The 16,839-nt window shown below is 34.4% G+C and overlaps 1 protein-coding gene across 4 annotated transcripts; it reads right to left on the bottom strand.

The window, feature by feature from the left end:
• Nucleotides 1-1,139: 1,139 nt before the first annotated feature.
• Nucleotides 1,140-15,008, bottom strand: LOC113056205 (pantothenate kinase 1-like). Of its 4 annotated transcripts, XM_026222800.1 has the most exons (8): nucleotides 14,502-15,008; nucleotides 10,830-11,182; nucleotides 10,370-10,623; nucleotides 7,288-7,464; nucleotides 7,071-7,194; nucleotides 6,521-6,646; nucleotides 3,803-3,901; nucleotides 1,140-3,688 (listed from the first exon to the last, which is right to left on the bottom strand). In XM_026222800.1, the coding sequence occupies exons 1-7, from the start codon at nucleotides 14,761-14,763 to the stop codon at nucleotides 3,842-3,844; spliced, it is 1,356 nt and encodes a 451-aa protein (XP_026078585.1). In that variant the 5' UTR covers nucleotides 14,764-15,008; the 3' UTR covers nucleotides 1,140-3,688; nucleotides 3,803-3,841. The 4 variants fall into 4 exon arrangements, with proteins under 4 accessions (XP_026078585.1, XP_026078584.1, XP_026078587.1 ...); XM_026222799.1 differs by having other exon boundaries at nucleotides 1,140-3,901; nucleotides 14,502-15,007; XM_026222802.1 differs by having other exon boundaries at nucleotides 1,140-3,901; nucleotides 14,926-15,007.
• Nucleotides 15,009-16,839: the final 1,831 nt, after the last annotated feature.

Raw genomic sequence — 16,839 nt, 5'->3', positions numbered from 1 at the left:
AGATTTTAGATTTCCGCCTACCAAACCCCCATCCCCCCAAACTAACAAAAAAACAATGAAAATGCAGATTCTTCAAACCTTAACATAACATAACATAAATACTGATAAGTATTAACAAAAGTAGTAAATAAATTTTGTTAAATGGAGATGTTGAATCGCCTTGGTATTTATGAGTGAATCTGTTAAAATAGCCTTTGAAGAGACCAGAAATTAGGTACACCAACAAATACACTCTTAAAAATAAAGGTGCTTCATGATGCCATAGAAGAACCTTTTTGTCTAACGTTAGATGGTTCCATAAAGAACCTTTAACAGAACCTTTAAGAACCTAAATAACAGTGTTAAGGTCCATAAAAGGTATGAAAAGTTGTCGTAAGAAAACCTCATCTGCCTACAGATGTGTCTGGGTTATATAAAGCGACGGGAACACTTTTTGTGAGCGAAGAAAACAAAATACTAAATACACATACACATAGAAACTTACGTAGCAGTAAAATAACTGAAATTAAAACAACATTACGGAAGCTTAAATTTAGCACCAATTAGTACTAAAGTAGTTTGAATGAATTGATTCAAGTGGAATAAGGATTCATATATAATGAACAAAATACTATAGGTGCAACGTCTCTTCTGTTATGTTTGTGAATCAGCAGTAAACCGGTCGAAGTGTTTATTTTTGAATGAAAAGAAAGAAAATAAATAAAAAGTAATAACAGTAAACCAATTACCATAATTAACACATTTATTAGATATTTACAAAATAGTTAATTGACAAATGAAGTTAGCTTTTCACCTGATAACTCAAAACCAATATAAAGAATTCTTATTGACATTTTAGAGCTAATAATATGATTTCATCATTTCCTAGGAGACAGAATTAAATCAAGGATTCATCAACATCGAACGTTATAGCATAAGAAATACACTTAAAATTTATGTAGTGATATAGACAAGTTTGTCAGGAGACTGAGCTAATTAATAAGGGGTATTAGCAAGGAAAATTAACATTTAATTATCTAAAATTAGACTATTTATTAAGAAGCAACTGAGCTCTAGAAAAAGCTTATAATTCAGCTTCAATGGCTCTTCAGCATTTATAATTTAGAACATGCTTTCTGAAGAAATGGGCATCAAACATGTACAGTCTGGGACAGATACATTTATGAAAGGAGAGAAAGATTACATTTAATTTAATACAAACAGCGCATTGACATTAACATGCGCTGACATAAGATCCAAGTGTTATGCTGGTTTACAAGAACAAAACTTGACAAAGGCAATTTGACTACATTGGAGCGATCCATTCAAATGCCTGAAGGTGATGATACATGGGGAATCTTTTTTGAGCAACGTGTCTTGGGCACTTTCCCATTGAGAATGGGCAGAAAATTTCTATTTGGATATTTTAGATCGGTTGTATGCTCGGTGTCTCACCTGGTTGCCCATTTATGGTAACACTGAACAGCAACATTGCTCAAAAAGTTGCCCAGTGTATCATCGCCTTAAGGGGTGACACACCTGTTCAGAAATTGCTTACATGCTTTGTATTGGCTCAGTAAAAATACAAAGTACCGACACATGCATTCAGTCTGCTGTGGCATACAGGTAAAGCAATACCCCCCCCCCCCCCCCCAAAAAAAGGAAAAACTGCAAATATATTGTTAAAGCTTACTCTATACAGTGATGTGGATTTAGCATTTGCAACAATGCAGAGGATACAGAGATAAAGCCTTGTCTCCATCAGTAAAAGGCACCCCGTAACACTTGGAAGTTACTTTTGTGGCTCAGAGAGATGTTGGGATGCCATTGTGCATAATCCAGACATCCAAAGACAAAATGGCACCCCACTGCATAAGGCAATTCTAAGGACTGAGCAGAAGTAAAGCATGAATCAACAGACAGAAGGAAAAGAAGTAGAGGCTGTGTGTTTAACGTGCGGTCACAGATGTTAACCAGCAGCTTAAATACACATTAATGTCAGCACAGGTCTGTTGTTGAGTTACAGTACCTGATGAACATGTAGTCGGTTCGGTACAATCACAATAAGTGATTATTTTTGACACAAAAGACAGAATCTTCTAATAGAAATTGCATCATGATATTATTCCTCTTATTACTTCCTTTTAGGAGTTTTGGTCTTGCTTGCATTCATGATGATCAGCAAAAAAAAAAAAAAAAAAGAAATCGTATTTTCTCAGTGCTGTTAAAAAGTATTGCGTGTCTTTTTTAGTTCATATTTAGAGTGTCCTGGAAAAATGAGAAAATGAAATTGGTAGAACTGTATGGTGTCACGCTGTGGCTCAAAGAGAGGGAAAAGCAATACATTTTCTTTTAGAAAGGCTTTTGTTTCTGATCTTACATATTTAGATAGATTATAATGACTGGAATATCTTTTTTGGGATTTCTGATTCCAGCTTTAGGAGCACATCATGCATCTGGTTCTGAACAACAACCTGGAGCGTCCACAGTCAGACCCAGCTGTCCAGCATTAATACAGAGTTAAAACATGTTTAGGCATATACAGTAGTTAAGAGATTCTCATGTTGATACATGAGGGGAAAAAAGGCAAAATATGTTCATTAATAGATGAAGTTTAAGATGAAAATGTTGAAAGGATGAAGGCATTTGCAAGGAGGTTTGACAGTAAATATATGTCTTGGTTAGCAGTCTCAAATGAAATTTAAGACATCACTGCATAATGGCATGAATATGACAAGAGATGGTTTGTGCAAATGATAAATTAAATAAAAACAACAACAACAACAAAACATTACACAATACAGTGTATATACACAGGGTATACGGTTAACACATTCAGATCAGAGAAATCTCAGCATTTGGGACTGCAAAACCAAATACAAATCATTATCACCATAAGAAAGGACTTATTGGACTGTATGTAGTGTACTATGAGAATTCTCCATCTGCTGAAGATACTGTTTTCTAGTCAATGTAAAGGTAGTCAATTTGGTCCCAACACAATCGGTGTCAGCTCAGGTGCATATGTTCACTGTTCATTACATAGGGCAGTTAAAAGGAGGTAAAGATATCTCAGAAACTAAGATATCTTTGGCTAGACTCTGGCCCAATGTAGATAAAACAGGTCTACCTGACCACATTTAGCTAATTTTGTAAGTGTTCAAATAAAAGACTGATCTAACTGAAAAGTACTGAAATTTAAATGGTATTTGATGTATTATTATAAAAAATGAATGAATTTTGACTCACGCTTTAGTGTCCAAAATGACTGTATGATCAATAATACAACTTAGCATTTTTAATGTAATACAGATATTATAAATGCTTGTATGTGACTGGAAATGGGAAAGAAAAGTCCTGCATAAATGGACTGTTCTTACAGACTTTTCATCTATGTGTAAATGTAAATCTGATTTGTGGTTTAAAAGCATGATTTGTTCAGAGATGATTGGGGAAGGTTGTTTTTATACAGCAGGCTGTTCCACTTATACACATAATACTCACCTCCAAACCCTTTTCATACGTTACAACTGTTTTCATAAAGCTCACAAACAGGGAGAAGAGGGAGTATACAAGCATTAGTATCCTAAATCATCTTCCACTTAAATCATCAATACATGGCAAAGGCAAATCTGTGCTGGGTGTATGGCAACGCTGACAAGAAACAGTTATCATGAGGAGAAGCTCACAACATCTTGAACATCTGCTCCTGTCACAAGCATAGAAGAGCCAGCATGTAGAATGATTTAAAGAGAAATGGAAACTCGTCACATTATTAAATGGCTTTTTCTTATTAGGGGATGTGGCTTTCCTGAAATCTTACAGCAGCTTCTGGTTTGAAGGTTGGGTTTTCCTCAGTGTCTCAGGAGTCTTCAGTCATCTTTAGTAGCTCTAGGAAGGCACCAACAGCTCCAAAATAACCCTGCAGTAAAGAAGCAGAGTATTTCATTATATTTCCATACATGCTTATTTCATATGATAAGATGGCATTTGCTGAGGCCTAATCAGCAATCAGTGGCTGATATGTTGCATACATTACTGTGTATTAAAGGTGCTGTAGGGAATTTAAAAAAAATATATATATATTTTTTACATATTTGTTAAACCTGTCATTATGTCCTGACAGTAGAATATGAGACAATTATATTCGGACTATTTTAGATTGCTTCGGGGGTACCGCGGCGGAGTAACCCAGTACCTTTGTGATTCTTCATAGACATAAACAGAGAGAAGTAGTTCCGGCTACAATGTTCTTCCGCAAGACGCAAGCAGTTCTGTTTATTAACTGCTAGAGAGTCAAAAGTTCTCTACCGCAGCTTTAAAATAAGAATAATTAATTTTAAAATAAGTCATTTTTAATCTGTAATAATACTATATTTTAATCAAATAAATCAGCCTTGGTGTGCAAAAAGAAACTTTAAAAGGTAAAAAAAAAAAAAATCTTACTGACCCCAATCCTTTGAATAAATATAAAATATCTAATGAGATGTACACAAGCTGAACCTTTTAATTTGAAATAATTTTTATTTACATAATACTTTCTTATTAATATTTTCTGATTAGTAAATTCACACTATTTGGCAACAGAAATCAACATTGTCCATTGATGGGTCTGTGGTAGTCTTTGAAGCTGACAGAAGGGGGAGCTAAAGTTCCTGATCTGCAAAGTGGTCATACATCCACTGATCATAACAGTAAATGGCACTAACATCTTGTTCACTTTTAACAATATTTAAACATTTCTCATTTATTGTGCACCTATAAATAACAAATTTATAGAGCAGCAGGCCTATTCATCATCTGATGTATAATTATATATATGGTTGAATGTGCACGACCAGCAACATTGTTCAGAATGCAAATAAAAAACTTTTTGAGCAATTTTGCTGGTCAAATCTTTTTGAGCAATGTTGTTTGGGCATTTTCCCATTGTGAATGAGTAACACATTTCTATCTGGATACTTTAGATAGGTCATGGGCCCTGTGTCTCACCTGGTTGCCACATTAGCTAAAGTTGCCTGACAACATTGCTCAAAATGTTGTGTATCACCCTAAGGGGTGACACACCTGTTCAGAAATTCCTTACATGCTTTGCATTGACTCAGTAAAAATACAAAGTACAGACACATGCATTCAGTTTGCTGTGGCATACAAGTAAAGAAAGTGTGCTTAATGTGCTGTTACAGATGTTACCAGCAGCTTAAATACACATTAATGTCAGCACAGGCCTGTTGTTGAGTTACAGTACCTGATGAACATGTAGTAGGTTCAGTACAATCACAAATATTTTTGACACAAAAGACAGAATCTTCTAATAGAAAGTGCATCATGATATTATTCCTATTATTACTTCCTTTTAGAAGTTTTGGTCTTGATTGCATTCATGATGATCAGCAAAAAAAAATTAAATTAAATCAATTAAATTAAGTGCTCAGTGCTGTTAAAAATAGGCATTGAATGTTTTTTTTTTTTAGTTCATATTTACAGTGTCCAGGAAGACTGAACATTTTTAATGGGTAGAACTGTATGGGATCACGCTGTGGCTCAAAGGGAGGGAAAAGCGATATATTTTCTTTTAGAAAGGTTTTTGTTTCCGATCTTACATATTTAGATATATTATAGTGACTGGAATAACTTTTTTGGGATTTCTGATTCCAGCTTTAGGAGCACATCATGCATCTGGTTCTGAACGACAACCTGGAGCGTCCACAGTCAGACCCAGCTGTCCAGCATTAATACAGAGTTAAAAGGAGACCTAAAACAGCAATCAATGGCTGAGATTTTCCATACACTACTGTGCATTTTAATAGAAAACAGTCATTTAAACTGTAATTATATTTCCTAATATTACTGTTTTTACTGTATTTTTGATCAAATAAATCAGTGTATAATTCATACAAATTTTAATTTGCATAATATGTTCTTACTAATATTTTCTGATTAAAAAAGCAACAGAAATCAACATTGTCCATTGATGGATTTGTGATAGACTCTGGAACAGACACAAGAGGGAGCTAAAAATACTGTCAATCTATAAAGTGTTCATACATCCACTGATCAGAACAGTAACACCTTGTATACTTTTAACAATATTTATTGTACACCTGGAAATACCAAATTTAGAGCAGGAGGCCTATTCATCTATTGAGTTATTATAATTTACTTCTAATAGAAATTTCTTCTATAATCTTATTTTTTATAAATCATCATGCAACAGGTGCTCATTTTCCTCTTGCTCCCTAAAATTTACATCATCACATTCATCTTCAGACACACCTCGTAAACGAACACACCGCATTTTTTGTTTAAAAGGACCTAAGTGTAATTTTTTAAAAAAAATATTTCCACCATTTATAAAAATGTGTATTAAAGCATTAATGATATGGGTGTGTATAAAATGCTAAGTACTCGGTTGCCTGATATATTGATTGACTATTATAAAGAAGGTAATGTATAAGTTTAAATTTAGACAAACATAATTAACGCATCTGATTTTAGATTTGAAGGGAATTAAAAGGGATAAAAAAGGAAAAAGGCTTACTTCATGTTCTAAGAAAAGGGCTTTCAGTTGTCCGTCAGACCAGAAGTCCATGGCATAGGCTAGCAGCTTAGTTGATAATGTGTTGATCCGAAGGAAATTCCCAACAAAAACCACTCTATCGATATTCTGAAAAAAAAAAAAAAAACAGTCAGGATAGACAGTAATATTGCTCCATTTAAATTATGAGGAATATAAAGGGAAATCTACATTTCCACTTGTTTTTTTTTAAATATATTTTACACCAGAGTATCTTAAAGAAAAGGAAAAAAAAGTTTCTCCATCTTGTGACTGTTCAGTGTGCTGTGATAGCCCTGTACAATGCTGCTTGATCTCCATGCCACAAGACAACACTGTAAAGAAGCTCAAAGCACACAGAGTTCATGGTCATCTTAAGCACCATAGACTTGGTCTTTACAGTATATAGATTATTTCACAAGGTGTAGGCCACTGGATTTAACATATGTATTCTGAACAAAAATCAATTAATGTGGCTGCAAAAGCAGTTCTTAAAACAGAGGAGCTTTTATATGATAAGAAAATGTTTTCAAACCTCGTTGACTGCACACATGCGGGCGATGGAACCAATGTTGTTGGTGATGGTGACAAGAGTGGCCCTGGCCAGGTCCTCTTTACTTATACTATCACGTTTCTCCTTGCTCATCATATGACCAAAACTAAAAAAAATAAAGGAGGGGGGGTCTTGAAGATCTTCTTTAAATCACAAACATGATCATTTTAAATATGGATGGTGGCAAATCTGTCTATACCTGGATGCAACGGCGGAACCCTGGAGACCGAAGCGCTCATAATCACCTCCATAAATGTCCTTCACTAGTTTGTCCACATTTGTGCTGTCCCCTTTATCTGCCATCTCTAAAGCCTCCTCAAATGTGTCACAGCCAGTCAGCAAACAACACAGGCCTAGAAACGTACCACCTCCTAAACTGAATCACAATCAATGGAGCAAATGAATGGCGGTGTATTTAAAATTTTTTGCGTTAATTTAAGTCATTTTTAAGTCATTTTCATTACAGTATATATATATATATATATATATATATATATATATATATATATATATATATATATATATATATATATATATATATATATATATATATATATATAAATAAAGAATGCAATAAAAAATAAGTAATTTATAATTTTTACTTCACAGTTAAAGAACTTAAGGCTCTTTATCGCCATCTGTGGTTGAAACAGAAAATTGCAAGTTGTTGTAGAATACCTCACGTGGAAATTGTGGCCACAAATCAAAAATGCATTGTAGGCCATTTTTAATTTAAAAAGGGAACGATTTAGTACAACATTGCCACGACTAAAAAAATAATAATATGTTGTGGCAACAAATTCTTCATTCATGGCCACAATATCTTACTTTTTTCCCGCTGCATATCATAACTGTTATCTGCTGTACTTTGACGATGCTCTTCTCCATGAATAAATCAGCCGTTCTGAACAACAGTTATGGCCAAAAATATCGGCACCCTTGGTAAATATGATCAAAGAAGGCTGTGAAAATGAATCTGCATTTTTAATTATTTTGATCCTTTGTTTAAAAAAAAAAAAAATCACAAAAATCTAACCTTTCATTGGATAATAAGAATTTAAAATGGGGGAAAATATCATAATGAAATAAATGTTTTTCTTTAAAACACATTGGCCACAATTAATCGCACCCTTTTATTCAATACTTTTTGAAACCTCCATTTGTCAGTTTAACAGGTCTAAATGGTTTCCTATAATGGCTGATGAGGCCAACACCTGACAAGAGATCAGAGACCATTCCTTCATTCAGAATCACTTCAGACCCTTTAGATTCCCAGCTCAATGTTGGTGCTTCTTCTCTACAGGTCACCACACTCATTTTCTATAGGGTTCAGATCAGAGGACTGGAATGGATATAGCAGAAGTTTTGTTTTGTGCTCAGTGACCCATTTTTGTGTTGTTTTGAGGTTTGTGTTTGGATTATTGTACAGTATGAAGACATGTCCCATTATAAAGTCAGTCACTTTGTGAATTTTTTTTATCTGTTGGTATTTGATAGAATCCATGATGCCATGTGTCTAAACAAGAGGTCCAGGACCTCCAGCAGTATATTTCATTGTACACATGGAGTACTTTTTATCCCTGTGTTCACCAAACCATCTTGATTTTTTTTCCTGTTAAAAGCTCTGTTTTTAGTTTCATCTGACCATAGAAGCCAGTCCCATCTGAAGTTCCAGTCATGTCTGATAACTGAATAAGCTGGAGTTTGTTTTTGGATGAGCAAGGATAATTTTGTTTGAAACAACATGTGGTGATGTAGGTTCTGTTTGACAATGTTTTTTATTTTATTTTAGCAGTTAGCCAAGACTCTTTCTGCAATTCTCCAGCTGTGATCCTTGGAGAGTCTTTAGCCACTCAAACTGTGCTTTAAGTTTCACTGTGTTTCACTGTGCATTAGAATGATATAGAGACATGTCCCCTTTCACACAGATTTATAACATTTTCTGTTGATTGGAAATTCTTAATTATTGCCCTGATGGTGGAAATGGGAATTTTCACTGCTCTAGCTCTTTTAAAGCCACTTCACTAATTTGTGAAGCTCAATTATCTGTAGCTGCACATTAGAAATATATACGGTAACATTTTAGAATAATGGTCCATTAGTTAATGTTAGTTAACTACTTTAGTTAACATGATCTAAGCTAGAACAATCCTTCTAGAGCATTTATTTATCTTCGTTGATGTTAATTTACTAATGCATTATTCAAATCAAAAGTTGTGCTTCGTTAACACTAGATAATGTGCTGTGAATTAGTATTGTTCATTGTTTGTTCATGTTAATTAATTAACATTAACTAATGGACCATTATTCTAAAGTTTTACTATATATATTTTGGTTTTTCTCATTGTGATGGATGATTACAGTATTTTCCGGACTATAAGTCGCACTTTTTTCATAGTTTGGCTGGTCCTGCGACTTATAGTCAGGTGCGACTTATTTATCAAAATTACTTTGACATGAACCAAGAGAAATGAACTAAGAGACCTGAACCAAGAGAAAACATTACCATCTGCAGCCGCGAGAGGGCGCTCTATACTAAGTTCTCCTGTAGTCTACATTGAAGACATAGAGCGCCCTCTAGTGGATGTAGACGGTATTGTTTTCTCTTGTTTCTAAATAAATGTGACTTATAGTACAGTGCGACTTATATGTTTTTTTCCCTCATCGTGACGTATTTTTGGACTGATGCGACTTATACTCAGGTGCGACTTACAGTCCGAATTTGGGCTTTGTTTTCCCTCATATTTATATTTCTGTGAAACAGGAAGCCTTGGATGGATCATTTCATGTTCATAATCACCCTGGAGAGCTCAAATTTGTGAATATGAATGTGAATATACTTCTGAGATATTTTACTCATAAGAAATACTAGGGGTGCCAATAAATGTGTCCAATGTGTATTTGAGAAAAACATTCATTTCATAATGATATTCCCCCCCCATTTTAAATTCTTATTATCCACTGAAAGGTTAGATTTTTGTTAATTTCTTTAAAATAAAAGATCGAAAGAATTAACAATACAGATTCATTTTCACAGCCTTCTTTGATCATATTTACCAAGGGTGCCGATATTTTTTGGCCATGACTGTATATCTATGTTTCTTTGATAACATATCTGAGTAATGTTTCATCTGGTCAGTTAGTAGCATATCTGTTGTTGTAGTAGCAAGATCTTATTTTATTTACTTATGTAAGTGATGTATAGGAGCAGGATGAAGGGCGTAAAACTGAAATTAACCTGTGTGCTTAAGCACAACAAAAAACATGATGCCATAATTCACCTGGTGCCTGTGACTCGCTTGTAATCATCCTTGGAGTAGACAGCCAGGATGCTTACCCCCGAGCCAATGTTTACCAGCAACATAGGGAAGGGGTTCTCCAGGCTAAATGGCCTCTTGACACAGTTTTCAGGGTGCGAGGGATTTTGGAAAAAATAACACCCTGGATGACCATTGAACCCGACTGAGTCAACATACAGCAGACCATGAATAAGACAGTCCAGTTCATCCAGCTTCTGGAGCTCCAAATCAGCCACCTGCAGGAAGAGGTAAATACACAAACACATAAATCATAAACGCGACAGACCTAGCTAATGTTAATCATTCATTGTCCTGGCAACAGTAAAAGTATAAGTCGCAGTAAGATAACAAGACGTTACAATATGTCAACAAAACAACATAGTTTTTGAATTCAATTAATAAATTCCATTATTATATCACCATTCCCTTGTGGATCACACACCGTTCTGAAGTCGTCCTCAAATTTGTATGCTCCCCCACCCGTGGCGCACAGTGTGGTGTGTAGACTGGAGAAGTTCTTTTCTCTGCCCATTTGGATGAAGCTGTGCATATCTTGCGTGGGGAACCGAATGAAGTGGAGGTTGCCTTTCCGGCCACACATGGTGAGGTTCTTCAACTCCAGGTGAACGTCACGGATACCGGTGTTTCCATAGGCCACGTTGGAGGTCAGATAGTGGCGGATGCTCTTCAGACTCTCCACTTCCTCTTGTTCTTCTTCAGCAGTTATGTCTTTGGGCTCAAAGTAAACCAGCTTGACCAGAGTGCCTCCAATATCCAACCCAAACCATGGAAAGGCTGGGGAAAAAAATATTAGAAAGTAGAGCTGCACGATTAATCGTTAAAAGATCGTGATCTCGATTCAGACACCCTCTCGATCTCATTTCTAAATGACAACGATTCCCCGAGTCCATTAAACCTTTGACAAAGTCTTACTGGATCATTCAAAATCTGTGTTCACACTGCCGCTAACAAGGAGAGAGCAGTTACAATGTTTGGTTAAGAAACATCTTCACAAACTGTCTTTTCATCTACACAGTATTATTTCAGTCTCACAGTCATATTATCACAGAAATACTGGAATAAAGTTTATAGATCAGATAAACATTGATGTCTATATGGCAGCGATCAAAATAATGCAAATCCCCTTTTGAAAATACTGCGTTTCAAATAACGTTTGTGTCGAATGCATTGTTTCACCACTAGGTGGCGACAAGTTTATTAAAAATGTATTTGTCAATGAATTAATTTTTCATTCAAGAGAAACGTTCAAAAACGCCAATTCATCCAGTAATCAAACAAGGGAAGTAGGTTTATGAGTGAGTCGTTGAATCAGTGATTTAAACTACTTTTTCAGAATTCTAATATAAAAAATGGGGGGTTTTAAATTATTATATATACACTACCAGTCAAAAATTTCTGAACCGTAAGATGTGTAATGTTTTTTAAAGTCGCTTCTGCTAACCAAACCTGCATTTATTTGATCCAAAGTACAGCAAAAACTGTAAACTTTTGAAATATTTTTTTACAATTTAAAATAACTGCTTTCTACTTAAATGTATTTTAAAATGTAATTTATTTCTGTTATGCACAGCTGAATTTTCAGTCTTCAGTGTCACATGATCTTCAGAAATTATTTTAATATTCTGATTTGTTGTTAAAAAAAACATTTATTATTATTATTAAGTTGAAAACAGATGAGTATATTTTTTTCAGGTTTCTTTGATAGAAAGTTCAGAAGAACAAAATTAATGTGAAATAGAAATATTTTGTCTTTGTCACACTTGATCAATTTAAAGAATCCTTGCAAAATAAAAGTACTAATTTATATACTTGTGATAATGATAGCAATAATAATAAATAGAAGTAATAATAATAATTTTATGTTTTTTTTTAGCAGCAAATTAGCATATCACAATGATTTCTGAAGGATCATGTGACACTGAAGACTGGAGAAATGATGCTGAAAATACAACTTTTACCACAGAAATAAATTACATTTTTAAATATATTCCAATTTACATTTTTTATTGTAAAAGTGTATCACAACATTATCACTACTTTTGCTGTAATTTGGATAAAATAAATGTAGACTCTGTGAGCAGAAGAGAATTATATAACAAAAAGACTTTTGGACTGGTAGTGTATATTAAAAATGTTTAATAACTCATTCAGATTAATTAGACACTTTAAATTAGACTGCAGCAATAACATTTTGTGACACATTATTTTATTTAGTTCAGAATCGTGATCTCTATATGAGACCAAAAATATTGTGATTCTCAATTTATCCAGAATCATGCAGCCCTATTAGAAAGGGAAATTTTGGCATTCTTTCTTAACAAGTATAACCTGCATCTTTCTGTGAGGCATTGATGGGTGTGAAAAAAATATGAAGGGTGTGGAAAAATTCTATAATGTAAAATCTAATAAACAAATAATTAAAATATAATACTCAAGTGGCTTTCTTTTTTTGTGTTTTTAAAAGATTTTAATGTAATAATAATAATAATATATTGAATAATGTCTGACTGCAAATTACTATGACTGCTTTGGTAGGGGAAAAAGGCCTATTTGTTGCCATGGTAACAGTGGATTCAAAGAGATTGCCTGGTGATTCTGAGAAACATCCTGTCTTCAAAATAAAAGTCACACATCAGGTTTACATAATCTGTCTAGCATACAATATAATCTCTTGATAAAAACCATTCAGACCTTACTGACACAACCTTAGTGAATCAGTAAAATATCCTTGCAGCATTTGTGAGGAAGCAGTTTGTTATGTCATTGACTAGTTAAGGGAGTTTAGATGGGTGATGATAAGGTTGCTGGCAGATATACATGTAGGTGAAGGGTGTGTGTACTCCTTGTCTCAAAGATCAAAGTACTGCAAAGCCACCAAGAACACAGTGTCTTTACAAAAGTTAATGGAAAAAAAGTGAAGTCACAGCAGTTTATAGCCAACAACGTATTTAAGCAATGCAAGAAATAATTAAGATAGATTTATATACATTTAAAAAGCATATTTAAAATAAATTATGAATTACTATATATAATTGATTGGATTCTGGAGCGTGCAATAAGTTACTTCAACTAGTTCTTGATAGGTATGATAGTAGACCGTTAAAAGATGCTAATTAATACCAAGAAAATTTAATCCCTGAGTTTTATGTAGTGTACTGCTTTTTTTGATTAAACAATATTACGCAGGACCTTACCTGGCTTCTTGACAATTAGTTTCATTCTTTGCAGGTGAGACAGACAGGATTGTGAAGACAGCAAAATGAAGCACGAAGCAACATACTCAGTATATGTACATATCATTCAAATGCTGCTGGCAGAAGAATAAACGTCCTAATGTCACTTTGCTGATGTAGACTTTTTATGTTAATTACACAAGTACTATAAAACCTGACAGTTCGAATTCCCACCCCTTTGTGTGATCCTTCCCTCTCATTGGATGAAATCGCATGTCCTTCATATCTGGCGTGTTTTGGTCACACCCTCACATTCTGACCTGGCCAATGAAATCCGCTCAACGAACAACACATTGATTTCACAACACTAAATAACCCGGTCTTTCAAAACAAACAAACTACCTAATACAGGCAAATGTGTTTTCAGTTCAAGCATTGTCTCTTTTAAATAGGCATTTTATTTGTTTTAATTGCGAAGAATAACACACAAAGAAAACCAAAAATTGGTTCACTTCCGGGACTTCAGGACACTTGAAAATCTCATCCTTTACGTTCTTGGTACAAATATGAATAAGAACGAAATGCAGGGGGAAAGTCTGGTGCTTCACTACAAACATGACCAAACAGTTAGTACATAAAATGGAAATTGTAACGTACAGTGGGATAACCTTTATTTACAATGACGAACGAAAAACGAATGGCTAAAATAATGTCTGACAAGATGTTGATCATACAAAATAAATAATTATAAATAAAATAAAATAAAAAAAAGTTTAAAGCACTGGAATCGTTTTTAGCTGCTTAAATTTTGGATCTTTTTAAACGAAACATAGCATACCTTAAAAATAGCTATTTTCTCTGTTGTGCTAATAGTCATTGTTAAATTTAAGCTACCATTTAATACATGCATTATTACTTACGCGGTCTGTTCTTCTTTCCCGAATCCACGCGTCTTCGGAGTCTGCAGCGCTTCGTAGGCGAACCATTGTTGTGTACATCTTGATGAAGATGGTGGAAACTGTCAATACCATTATGGCCACCGCTACTGTCACTAGCACCCTGACCACCTCCGTTAGATGAAATACACTCTCCATCATCGGACTGTTGAGTGTGAAATCCGTTTACTAAACCGTTCGTGTAGTGCGTCGTACCGTTTTGATCGGATGTTTCAGCATTTTCCATTATTTTACGTAGCAAATATGAACGTTCGCGAGACAGACAGATGCGTATTGACTCGACGTTTCGAAGGCGCTTCAAAATGTACAATTGTTTTATCACAGTTCTACATAAATGCTGATGTGTTATAAAGAAATGAAGACAAAAGATAGGTCTTCAACATCTTACTTGAGGTCACTGACGGTCATTTCTTCAGTACACGCTTCTATGGCTTCCGAGTCAAACAGCCGGTATGCAACGTCATTAAGAAAAATGCTCACTCCCTCTTGTTGAGACGTCACGTTTCAGAGCCGACTAGCCTACTTACTATTACTCTTTCCTACAGGTATTTAAAAGCTCACAAAGCTTTCACGTTACATGAATACGTTTTTCATAAAGTTCACTAACAATTTATTATTCACCACAATTCCAATATAATAGAGAAAAACTAAATTTTGATCAGTAGAAACATGTAAATAACTATGTAATTTCAGCTGGATTCTACCTACAGGTCTATCACATTGAAAAAAAAAAAGGAATTGTTATGCAAACCTAAAAATCCCTGATGCATTTAGATTATCAATCGTCTAGAAGTAGCTAATGCTACTTTGTTATGTCAATTTGAATTTGTTCATTCACTAAATGCTAAATGCCTCATTCAGCTAATAAATTCAACGCAATGCATAGGCCTATTTCTTGTTCAACAAATTAGTTGTTCTGCAAATTAACACAATACATATCACCCTATAAAATTAGCAAATAGGATTACTATGAAAAGGCACCTTAACACCTTACGGTGGTGACAATCAATACATGTAAAAAGACAAACTTTTAAAATCACAACACAATAAAACCACAACACTACAAAACAAACAATAACATTTTTAAATCAGCTAACAGTGAAACAATGATTGTAACCACATAAGTTATTCGAACTGCAATGCATGCTGGGACCTTAATATTTTTGAAATTGAAATTTTTTGTTCAAACTATTCTGTTTGTCTAACATGGGATTTTAGTTTCAAGTAATTCACATTTCTTAATATTTAGTATTTAGCATTTTTATTCAGTGCAGAGATGCATAGCTTATAGACCTGGTCCTCTAAATGAAATGCTAATTCCGGTGTTAAACTACTACTGGTACAACTACTTCTAGACCTCAGATACTAAAATATACTACATATACTAAGGATGCCGAGATCTGAGAAAAGATATAAAGATCGCATTCGATTTTTTGCACAGCCCTAATTATAGTCTGACTTCACAATTGGTCCCTAGGTTTATACAAAAAAAAAAAAAAAAAAAAAAAAAAGTTGGACATTTACTTACTAAATTAATTTAAATTTTTTTATTACTTAAAATCTGACAGTCATTCCATTTTTTTTTTAATTTTAGACATATTAAATAAAAAAGCAAAATATAAATAGTTTAAATTTTGCATGTGGAAGAGCATGAGAAGTAAAACTTTAGCATTTTGACTGGCATTGCCTCAAGAGGGCACTATATGAGCATGATATAAGTTAATATTCAGAGGCCTTGTCAACCACAACATTAAAAAAACATTAAACCTGTCTAATATCCTGTAGGTCTTCCTTGTGTTGCCAAAAACAGCTCTGATGTGTCAAGGCATGGACTCCTCGAGACCTCTGAACGTATCCTGTGGTATCTGGCACCAAGACGTTATCACCATGTTCTTTTGAGTTTTACAAGTTGTTAGGTGGGGTCTCTATGGTTTGGATTTGTCTAGCATATCCCATAGATTTTCAATTGGATTGAGATCTGGGGACAGTGAACTCTTCACTCTCATGTTCCTCAAAACATTCTTGAAAATTTTTTGCGGTGTGTCAGGGTGCATTATCCTGCTGAAGGGAGCCACATACACACTGCAAGTTTTAGGAGTGATAATCGCATTGAAATATGGAAGTGAGTCCCATGAAGTATTGTTCCATGTGAGTACGGAACACGACTCACTCCTAAATGGCAGCGTGGTAACCTTAACAATGTTGTGGCATCTCAGAGAGAATGGAGGCACGCAAATTATCTAGTTTTATTTTAGCTGCTGTTGACAAAACAAACATTTGAGTGCAAAGACATGCAAAAATC

Source organism: Carassius auratus, chromosome 37 (genome assembly GCF_003368295.1).
Source record: "Carassius auratus strain Wakin chromosome 37, ASM336829v1, whole genome shotgun sequence".
NCBI lineage: Eukaryota > Metazoa > Chordata > Actinopteri > Cypriniformes > Cyprinidae > Carassius > Carassius auratus.
Note: the sequence above shows the minus strand (reverse complement) of the source record. Positions and strands in the feature narration are given on the sequence as shown.